This window comes from Sardina pilchardus, chromosome 14, assembly GCF_963854185.1.
Source record: "Sardina pilchardus chromosome 14, fSarPil1.1, whole genome shotgun sequence".
Taxonomy (NCBI): domain Eukaryota; kingdom Metazoa; phylum Chordata; class Actinopteri; order Clupeiformes; family Clupeidae; genus Sardina; species Sardina pilchardus.
The window spans coordinates 32937520-32949562 of NC_085007.1; the positions used below are offsets into that span (position 1 = coordinate 32937520).

Sequence of the window (12043 nt, forward strand, 5' to 3'; positions counted from 1 at the left end):
TGCATTCAATGAACGCTCATACCAACACTTAATTGTGTTGCTGTATGTTTATTCACATCGAATTAGCAAGTATTTCCTCCTGATTGCTGAAACTTATGTTTTCTTTTTCTGTCGGGCCGCGGTTGCTTCATCAATTGCGCAGCAAATTATCAGGTGAAGCACCGAGCCTAATTTCACTCCACGCCTTACAGCAGTCTCTCTACATTGCGGACCGGTGCAGCTCCGTCCGCGGCCCATAGTTAGAGAAACGCAGTAGAGGAACGAGTGCGTGCTGCAGTGCCTTGCACTTTTGAAATTCTGAGGAGTTACTCACGTTGCCGCCAACCTTGTTTTGATTTTGACGACGTGTCGATTCGCATATTTTGAACCGACGTATTTTTTGCGTCGAACTAATCGGTTAAGTCGATGCGTTGTCCCAGCCCTAATCCATATTGATGAGAGGCATCAGTGTGTTACATTAGCCTACAGTATATCAACTTGTTTTAGTTACTTGATTATAATTGAAATGCTAATACTACAATAATAAATCATGCAAAATGATGCTTCTTATCTGTCAAACAAGACTTACGGGTAGGCTTACAAAGCAATCTCACTTCATTTCACATTTACATCTCATTAACAGATGTTAAGATGTCCTCACCAGAATATAGGGCTCTCTCCTGGCTCCCTGACAGTGTAGTATTCTTTATCCTGTGGCAGCACTTTTGTAAGTCCAAAGTCTCCAATTTTCACCCTCAGTTCACTCTCCACTAGAATGTTTCGCGTGGCAAGGTCTCTGTGGATGTAGCGCTTTGTGGCCAGGTAGTCCATTCCCTAAAGATGAGAAGACACAGAAAGACAAAAGTAAAGTTTTCCCAAAAGTAATGTTTTGATTATCAGGTTGTTATTCATACTGCATACGTTGCATGTGTGTGTGTGTGTGTGTGTGTGTGCTAGTTGCAAACGTACCATGGGCGCACACAGCATCTGAAAATAGTCCCCATAGACAACAAGCAGTAGCAGTGCCTGATATCACTGCGCCCATGGTACGTTTGCAATTTGCCTTGATTATTACGCCAGATGAGAGTGTAGTTCTATGTCAAATCAGCCTAGAAAAACGCCAGGTTTCAGTTTCAGTTGGTCTTATTGCACTTTCTAACTTGAGAAAAGACACGTTTTAAATGGGAAAATTACCGGAAATCTTAGTCACTTTTAAAAATTATGCTAGCAGTCGAGATGCTACTGGTCTAATCCGATTCAATGATCTATGCTAGGCTGAAGCTAAAAGTGGTATCGCCAGACTCACAGAATAGCTGGATGAACAGGAAAAAGGTAAATAGCAATTGTTTCGCTCGAGGGGAGGTGGAAAATGAGCTTATTTCCAAAAATGGCGGAATATCCCTTTAATGCCTTAAATCAGTGATTCTTAACCATAGGGCCCAAACTTGGGCCGCCAGCACCTCACTGAGGGCCCCAACAAACTTTCAATTTTGCATCTGTGGGCCGCAAGGGCCGAGGGACTGCCATCAGGGGTGTCCAAACTGCTGCCCGCCACACACTTTAATGCGGCCCGCCGAGCATGCATTAGATTATCATAGATCCGGCCCGCCACGCACTTACAGTAGGTTATCATTGGCTGTTCCCTATTTTTTTTCCAGCAACGACGTTGTGGTTAACATTACTGCAAACTGCTTCACACTCTTCTTAGAGAACATATACATTTCCAATGTCAATATCAAAACAGCATGTTACATATGATACTCTTTGAAATCTCTATTGCAGCCAATCTAATTTACGTTATGTTACTCATAACGTTACTCATAACGTAATTGGGAATGTGTTTGAGCGTGCATGAAAGGGAGAGAGAGCGCCATCTGGATTGTAATTGTGTGTGTGTGTGTTCTGTACAGTATGCATATGTACGTGTGTATGGGAACCCATTCTACCCTTTCTTCTTTTTATTATCATCATCATTATTATTATTATTATTATTATTATTATTATTATTATTATTATTGGGGGACACGCAATGAAGCTGCTTAGGCACCCATTATGTTTCTACCTTTTCTTCTTATTTGGCTCCTTCTCCATTGGCTTGTGGAATTTCCAATCCGCAGTAGATAAAACTCAATTAATTGTCATCCATCCATTGCTGCCTTCCAGAAAATATGGCACATTCTAATAGCCATCATGATAACTGCTTCAATTAAAGTCTGTATGGTTGTCATTTACCTTCCACCTGGACAACTCAATCCTTGAGCATGACTCAATCCCGTCCACTTAGTCACCCCAAGCTCAGTGGTCTTAGTGTCCTTGATACAGTTCTTTGATCTCAAACTGGTCTGCAGCACTCCTACTCACAAAGCTGACGGGGGGCCCCCTATCATTCGTCTTTTTATCTATCCTCCCTTCCTCGGTCCTCCAGCTTGTTCCCACTGATCTCTAAAGTACAATGGATAGACTATCCCATTGTTGGAAGGAAGGAAGGATAGATAAAAAGACAAATGAGAGGGGCCCAAAGACCTTGATCTCATTCTCATTTCACCTAACCTCTCCACCTATCAGATTTCTTTTTCATCTGGTTTAATGTGAATCTCTCAGAAAACCCCCCGCTCTTCCACGTATGGTCTTCCACAGCAACTTGTCTCCAAACCACTTTGCCTCAATTGTCAACTCCGCTCTACCCCCCACATTCTCCTTTCTGGAGGTTAATGATGCTATAGACTCACTCTGCTCCATACTGAGGTCTGGATAACCTGTGTCATCTATCTACAAGACTTGCTTGATCCGACTGCGTACGAAGCTCAGAGCTAAAAAATGGAAAAAAGAGAAAAAATGGCTCAACTGCAAACTAGCCGATGTTTTCACAAGCCATCAGACTCAGCCAGTACAACTGCCTCAAAGTCAGTCTTTTTACAATGACAAAATCAACACTGTAATTGAAACTCGAAACGTTACCTTCAAATCACTATTCAACCCTCCGCCTCCTCCTACCAACCTTACTGCTGATACGTCTGACCCACTCTCTCCCACCTGGTCTTCCTCTGCCTAAGGAATCCACCAACAATGTGATGTGTAGCAGTCCTACTATAAGTCTCTCTCTGTCTCCCCTAGGGTTGGGTATCGTTTGGGTTTTATCCGATACCGGTGCCAAATCGATACTTTTAAAACGGTGCCTGAACCGGTACTTTTTTTTTTTTTTTTTTACAATGAAATGGTCTAGCATGAATAGGCTATATGCACGGAAGGCTGTTTAAGTACCTCATTTGTTTCCGGCCTTAGCTGTGTTGTATCTGCATCTTATCTTATATTTAGCTCCTTATATGTTCACTCCAACAAGATATGGTTACCCCAGTAATAACAAGTTTAACACACACAAAATACGAAATTGAACTGTTATACTCAATTTACTATCAATATCTCATTGCTTCTATGCATAATATATTTAAATGTTAAAACAGCTTGCCATGGGTGCACACACAATGGTAAGCTCTTTCATGTTCATCCAATATAGGCCTAGGTGGCTTGCTATAAGGTAGGCTAAGTTAAAATGGCTTGCCATAGAACTGCCAGGTCAAACGCATTTCTAAGTAACGTTGAGGGACTTTCAAGTTCGTTCAGTGTGTTCCCAAATGCTTCAAGAAATATGTCCTCCCTCATAACACAGAATAGTTTTAAACATGTTACATGTGCTGATGTTGAAGTGTTTTGATTCCCAGCGCAGGCATTTCAAAAACAAAAAGCAACTAGTCCTGTATGAGCAGCTTAATTAGCGATACCTACGCCGGAGATGGGTAGCCTGATTGATAGCTCAGGGATATCAACGCAGAGGTATGTTTGTAACCTGCATATTTATGGTTTTGCAAGCTAACATTCAGCGTGATCTTCATAATCATTGTGATACTAGGCCTATATTGGCCTCATGCAAATGAAAAAATAATGTAGCCTAATGTAATTATGTTGTAAGGAATACACGTGAAACAATTAACGTTTTCACATTACAGTTCGCTGATAACATTTCAAATAGATCCCAGTTAGCTCATTAGCAAGGTTATTGAGTAAAGTAGGCTATACTGTTGATGTTGTTTCATAGCCTTTTGTGTACTGCGAGATTTTGACAAGAGCTACTTGACATGGGCTCACGTGAGCTCTCAAACACTGTCCACTAATCTACATAATCTGCGTGCTGCATCCCTCTGCTTTAAGCATCTAGTGTTTATGTTGGCTAACTGTATCTGGATGTGGTGCTATCAGAGCAAGAAGTTAGATATGGCGCCTGACGTGCAGTGATGCATCGTATTAAAAAAAGCACCGAAATGAGGCACCGAAATTCACGTTGTTATTCGGTATGGTTACTACCGTTTGCGTCGGCACCGGTTCCATACTAGAACCGTGTTTCGGTGCTCAACCCTAGTCTCCCCCAGCTAAAGGTGTGACTAAATTAGCTATGGCACTTACATTTCTTCACTTTTCTCTCCCTTGACTGAGGTATCCAGACTTATTAGATTAATTACATATAGCTGTCTTTCTACACTCCCAACCCCCTCATGTGGGCTTCATGCATGTGGCCAAAAACAGACGTAATCAAACATGCAAGATAGGCCTACATTTTGGATAACCAGCTCATCTTTAAAGGGGTAGTTTGGAATCTTGAACAGAGGACCTTGTGTAAAGGTGGCCAAAAAATACCTTGATACCTGGTTACTAAAATGAAAATGTATTTCATTGTTTCACCATTTCATATGGCATGTATGTAAATTTAATGTCAGCTTGAATGCTGCATTTACCGTGACCCTTTCCTCTGTATCTACCGATTGCTGTGGATAACCTTTTTGGATTATTCATTGGATTACTAAAGGATCCCCTTTTTCTAACGTGTGGATATGGTGACATTGCATTTCACATCCGTGTTGGAAACAACTTCTCAATAGACTGCAAGCTAGACATCTTTCTTCTTTTTTGGGCGATCTTGCTTTTGTTTTGGATGTAGCTTATTTTTGGACTTGATTCAACTGTGTAATGTTGGGACTTTTGGGCACTGAACTTTGGGGGGTATTTGTTTGTGCATTTCAAAGTTTTGTGTTGTGATTAACCCTTTAGGCGCCAGAGGTTTTTTCTTAAAACTTTCGATTATCATTTCAAAAGGCTTTAAAGGAATAGTTCGGAATTTTGGACATATGACTTCATTTCCAACTTAGTCGGGGTGATATAGGTCGGTGGAGACCATTTTCAGTGAATTTCTGCCCTTCCTTAAGTTGCAGCGTTCATCTGTTGCTAATCTGGTGCCGAGATAACGCAAGTCAACGGTAACCTCCAGCCTGCCACTGAAAACAGTCTTAATCCACTCCACAGAACACCCGAAACAAACAAATTATAACGTCAGACTATCGATGCACATGTCTGTGTTGATAGAACAATGTTAGAAATAAAACGAACCTTGCATCGCATTGCAATAGCCTAATTGGTTCCCTGTATGACAGTAACGGATTGATATTGAGAAACTACAGTAGTCCCTCAAAATGTAATAAATCATTGAGTTGCAAGGTTAGTTTTATTTCTAAAATTATTCTATCAACATGGACATGTACATCGATAGTCTGACGTTTTCATTTACTGGTCTCGGGTGTGCTGTGGAGTGAGTAAGACTGTTTTGGATGTTACCGTTGAAATGCGTTAGCTCAGAACCAGTTTAGCAATTGGGGAACGCTGCAACTTAAGGAAGGGGTTAAACGCGATAAAAACGGTCTCCACCGACCTATATCACCGACCTATAACACCAAGTTGGAAAAGAGGTCCTATGTCCAAAATTCCGAACTATTCCTTTAACTTAAAAGTGATAAGAGATAAAGACTTTTCATCCAGGTGACATATCTTGTAGTGTTTCATGGTGTGGTACCTCTCATTGCAGGGCACAACACAAAGGCCCACCACACACTGCCTACACCTGTATTTTGTCTGACTGGCCACTGTGTTTTTTTTTTGTTTGTTTTTTTAGTTGAATAAAAACCCACCCCACACTGCCTATTGTCTGACGGCAGCTTTTAGATCTGACACGCGTACCGGCCGAGTGGGAGAGAACTCGCATAGCTCCGTCTATTCTCATTCTCGTTGCAACTCCCCACACTGCTTCTAAGTTTCCCCTAGCTCTCCTATGGACACTTCCACCTCGTCCAACACATCTATTGATAATAGACAAAGGCTCCACCACGTTACCGTCCTCGCGATTATGGAGAGGCACACAACGAGGGAGCATATGGCTAGCGCGATAAAAACACAGAGCCCCGACGCTACTTTTGTTCTCCACACAACTAACACGTCTGATGAGGGTCTGCTAACTGTTTCATGATACTTCTCATTGTAAGGCATAACATAAAAACCCACCCCACACTGCCTACACCTGTAGCCTATTTTGTCTGACAGCAGCCTGTAGGTCTGCAACGCGCGCCTTCCGAGTGGAGTGAATCAGCATGGCTCTGTCCATTCTCATTCTCATTGCGACTCCCCACACTGCTGCTACGTTGCCCCACAGCTCTCCTATGGACACTTCGACCTCCATACCAACATACCCATTAGTATTAGACAAAGGCTCCATCATGTTACCGTCCTCGCAATTATGGAGAGGCACACGGAAGACGAAAGGGCAAAATGGCTAGCGCGATAAAAAGGCAGTGCCCTGACGCTACTTTCGTCCTCCACACAACTAACACATCTGATGAGGGTCTGCTAACTTCCCTATGAACACCTCGATCCCGTGAAATACTGTTCCTAACACTGACATTGGGCAAAGGATCCAAGTTTGTGCTTGGTGTAGGACTTATCTCACGTTGTCCAGCAGCAGCATTGCTAGGCAGAGACGCATGTAAATAAACAAATCCCCGTCATCTTCTGAAGTAGGGATGAGACACGAATTTCGAATTTTCGATTATTCGATCTACTTTCGAATATCAAATAGTTAATTCGAATACCGTTTTCGCCATATCTCAATTAAGGGTGGGGAAAAACATGGAACAGAAATGAAGACGCAAATATTTCATATAACGCTTTATTCAGCCTGAAGGTGGTGCTGTACTATAGGTGCGCTGGAGAGTAGACCTACCGTTGTATTCTAAAATAACAGAAGAAGAAAAGACACGGTGTGAATAATCCATAGGAATAATCCAGAGACTGATAGGCTACGAGTAAAACTTCTGCATTAGACTCGTTTACATTAGCCGTTTTCAGACAGGCGTGTATAATTTCCATAAGGTTCACAGACTTTTCATGTCCGTATATCTACTAGCCTACCGGAACTTTTCCCGTGGCTGTTCTGCTGTCAGGCATGAACAGCTGACAGCGCGGCCGCATAAGTAGGCTATCCTATGTGGTGGGTCATGCATTGTTAAAATTGAGATCTTAGTGTAATAATAATAATAATAAAAAGGCATGATCAAAAAAAGACGGTGTTCTTTGATAAATTAAAGGCTGTTTATCAAAGAACACCTTTTTGAACATGCCTTTCGGTCATCGTGTTTGTAGGCTACATTTGTAGGCCTACGTGCGGACGGGGGAGGGGGTCGATTTTCGATTAATATTCGAATAGCTGTCATCGATTTTCGAATTGTGTTTTTGGCAAAAAGTCACATTCCTATTCTGAAGGCAGATATTTCCCTTCAGAATCAACGTCAGCGAACAGAAGACGCAACACTTCATTGCTGGTAAACTTTTTTGATGAGTATAGACGATTATTTAATGCTAATACTCGTTTACGTTCACAATACCGCTCTGATACAATGGCTCACACGCAAACTGGCTCAGCTGATATTTCGCACCGATTTAAAGTGCCCTTGCTGGAATATTTTGTATAGAAGCATGACGTAATTCGGGGACGTAGTATGACATGTCTGCCAACTAGTGGCAGGGAGTTGAACGAAATTTGACACCCTATTTGACCAACTCGGTCGTTTTATTCAGTACCGCATCTTGTCGACTTAATTCGACCGTGGCGCTTAGAGGGTTAAGTTTATTGTCAGGTAGACTGCGTTATGGTCTGACAAATCTGCTACCCCTATCCTACAGTCCTCTACCCTATGCATATCTCCCTTTGTCACAAAGAAATAGTCTAATCGTGAGTACATTTGGTGTGGGTCTGAATAGTGTGTATAGTCTCTCCTCAAGGGGTGTAGGTCTCTCCAAACATCTACTATTCCCAAATCAACCAGTTGCGTATTCATGTATCTATTAAGCCATGTCCTATTCTTCTTTGTACTAGTTGTATCTAGATTATAGTTCATCACCATATTGAAGTCTCCTCCACATATTAAGATCCCCTCTACTTCTACATTGATGATGTCAAATAATGATTCAAAGAAGGCCTTCTTGCTATCAGGAGGTGCATATACATTGATCAGTGTCACTCTTTGTCCCTCTAATTTCCCCTTTAACATTACATATCTCACCCAAATTCACAATGTGAAATCCTATGCCAGATTTCTGAGATCCTAAGCCACGTTTTTGCGCAAGTTAATTTACGAGTTGACATCGGTTGATATTAGCTAACTTCATGTAATCATAGATTAGCCCAGCTTGCTGTTACATTATTTAAAAAAAAATCATGCTAGTGTGAACGTCTCCTATTAGTACACCAGAAGCATACATAAACGCCTCGACATGGTAGAGACTTTTACCGCTTAAAATTCATTTATTTTCATAATTCATATATTTGTCTAAATATACAAACTTTATGTTGAAAGTATAACTGCGATTTCCATAGGAATACATTAAAATTAAAATCCCCGTTGCCTCACGCACGACCACTCTAATCCGGTATTTCGCCGAATCGGTGTATAGAGTCTGAGAATAGTAGGAATACCAAAATAGCAAAGAAATTAGAAAATATCAAAGTTCATAAGTTCTACCAAAGTACCAAAACTCGCCTCCTCTCACTCCTTCCTAGAGAACCTTTTCAGTTCCTCCATGGCTCTCCCAGCGACGTCGTTCTCCTGGTCTCTCACTCTGCACCACTTGAAAGCTGTCTCAAGCTGCTGCTGCAATGTCGGTTGTTCCACTATCAATCCATCCACCTAAATTCCCTTCTCCTTCATTGCCTGTGAAACTTCTTGTGGACTGCCGTAGGTCTGGACGCTAGGGATGGGCATTCGATTACATTTTCTTAGTCGATCGTCGGGAGAATTAATGATCAACTATCGGATTAATCATTAATATTTTCATATCAAAAATTAATTATTTATTACATTTAAAATGCAATGAAAATACAAAACTACAACGTGTTTGTTGCGTAGTGTGAGTCTTGAAGCAATGAAATAAATTTCACTGTGTGGCAACAATTAAACATTTTACCAGGCAGGGGCAATATTTGACGCCATTCTCAGTTAATATAAATGCGAGTTTACGTTTTGTTTGTGCTCAGTTTCAACCTAGCATCAACTCGAATTTAGCATGGACGACATGCGATGCTCAAGGAGCTCAGAAAATGACTCAATGGATCTACAAGTTCATTGAGATGATATGCCCTTATACATTTATTGAGAACAGCATATCACATTCTGTCACGACATAGCCTTCTATCACCAGACTGGTAGAATCTCACTAACAGCTGCTTCTTTTCTTCGCAGTGAGATTCATAGTTTGGTAGGCTAAATAACGTTACACGATGCACCACTATATTTAGTCAAGTGAGTTATGCCCGTGTTGTACTTTGGATAAAGGTGTCTGCTAGCAATAGCATAACCATAACCATACACGTTATTGTAGGCTAGTGTTTGCAGTGAAAAGTCACTTAAAAAAAAAATAATTGTCCGACGCCACACTTCACCGTGACCTCTTCAGAGCCCGTCTACATTATTAGACATTCTCTGACCTCTTCATGATTAGCCTAGGCTACTACTGAAATCAAAACGGACACTCGGCCCCGGCAGTGGCGCAACTGGCTGGGGCACCTGCACCGTACGCCGGCGACCCGGGTTCGAATCCCGCCCCGTGGTCCTTTCCGGATCCCACCCCGACTCTCTCTCCCACTCACTTCCTGTCATTCTCTCTACTGTCCTGTCCATTAAAGGCATAAAAAAAAAGCCCAAAAAAATAATCTTAGAAAAAAAAAAAAAAAACGGACACTCGCAGGTAACTGAGAATGGCGTCAAACACTTCCCCCGGCTGGTAAAATGTTTAATTGTTGCCACGCAGTGAAAATAATTTAATTGGTTCAAGACTCACACTACGCAACGCAACCTACAATAGTTTAATCGATTACAAATGTATTTTATCGACGAAATTCTTCATGATCAATCCTTGATCGTCGATTAATTATGCCCATCCCTACTGGACGCCTCCTTGCCAGTGGACTTTCTGTTAGCGGTCGAATCGATCCTTCTCCTTTGAAATATCTTTACCCTGACCTTCCATTCCCTTGTCGATGGCTTTGAACCTGTTGCCCATCTCCTTATTAAAAGTGGCTAGTTCTTGTCTCAACATACTTCCCAGAATTTGAATACTCTCTCGAATATCTTTCATTTCTTTTCGGTTTTCTTCGCTATTAGTCACAATCTGCTTAGACACGTTGTCGAAGCCAGCCTTCATGCTAGCTAGCATGTCGTCGTTTGCTGCATCTGACCTGTGGCCTTCCTTTCTATTTCCCATTTTTTCTCGCTCTCTTTGTTTCTTCTCGGTTTCTTTTTTGGTCTGTTCCCTTCTACTACTCATCCCCTCTCTGATTTCGCGTTTGAATTCACAGTTTTTGATGGTTTATTACTTCATACGCCGGGAGCTCTTGATTTCACGTCTATCCGCTCATTTGCCAAACCTACCCGTTATGGTTTTCATCTACTTTAGTTGACAAAAAGTCAGTACATTTGGTGCATCTCTACATTTTAGTCAACATTTAGTCACTGGACAATCTGTTGATTGTCAGCTGAGAGAGGGCATGCTGTGGCAGTACTAATTCAACTCCTACCCACACATTGGACAATGCGTCAACTTTTGTGTTGTGTTGTGGAGTTTGTGTCTTGTCATGGGGTCCTGCAGTAGTCAGCCACTGAGGTGCTACAGCTCTCCTCATAGCTCGAACAATGACAAGTAACAATAAACATGTCTTCAATCTTGAAATCTGTAAACCCTAAAAATGCTCACTGCTGATGAACCACTCACTAAGAATTATACCTTGCAGATCTGGGAGGCATAGTGGAGGAGTTTCTTGTGATCAAAGCGCTCCTTATTCTTGATGAGATAGTCCCTTAGGCTTCCAAAAGGCAGGTACTCCATCACCAGCCTCAGGTTCCTCCGGCCTACACACAAAAAAATGTCTGATCAGGAGATTATATCATACAATTTAGTCAATTAAACAAGCACTTCCAGATGTGACCAGTCAGTCCAGCCTCCAACATTCATGGCTCCATTGAAATGGCAAACAGCTCTGTAACATTATGACTAGGGTAAATTAAAAATGTTATCAGATCAGGGGCCAGATTCACAAACCCTTTTAAAAACAACGTAGCTTTGTAACTACTGCGTCTGTATTGGTATGTATCATGACTACAGAAAACTGGCATGACAGTAGGGCTCCAGGGAACATCTGGCACACATTTAATTTCTTGAATTTAATTTCTTGAATTTAATGTCCGAGATAATGGCTTGATTTTCAATTAAATGTATCAAATGTCCAGCTAACAACAGCTAACCTTGAGAGCTGGATTGAAAGCATGGCTTTTCTTTCCCCTCCAGTGATTGCCAATCATAAATACAATGTTACACAGCTTGTTAAGCGAAGTTTGTAACAGACAAGTCGTTGAAATGTTATTTTCACCATTTAATGGTTTGTTATTTCTTGTCTGGCATTTCTTGAGCTTGCACTCACGAGCGTGAGTGGGATTGGAGGAATTCTCCTGCAGCTTCAAGATGCTAAAGGCGCTGAAGAATGGAAAGAGTAGAAGACTATTTTGCAGACACTGCCTCCACTTGGTAAGGCATGCAAAATTACTCCACTAGACGGGTTATTGGAAATCGGTTCACTTCAATGATGAAGTTGAGTGATCTTGACTGAAAGTGAACTTCTTCATTTTTTAATGTCTCAAAG

General features: G+C 41.6%; 1 protein-coding gene across 5 annotated transcripts in view; it reads right to left on the minus strand.

The window, feature by feature from the left end:
* The window catches only part of jak2a (Janus kinase 2a), a 146871-nt gene that overhangs the window by 18437 nt on the left and 116391 nt on the right, over positions 1-12043 (minus strand). For all 5 annotated transcript variants that reach the window (XM_062554041.1, XM_062554045.1, XM_062554044.1 and 2 more), the window contains 2 exons: positions 11131-11255; positions 641-813 (listed from right to left, as the gene is read on the minus strand). In XM_062554041.1, the coding sequence (XP_062410025.1) occupies positions 641-813; positions 11131-11255 (298 nt within the window). The remainder of the gene's footprint in view (positions 1-640; positions 814-11130; positions 11256-12043) is intronic.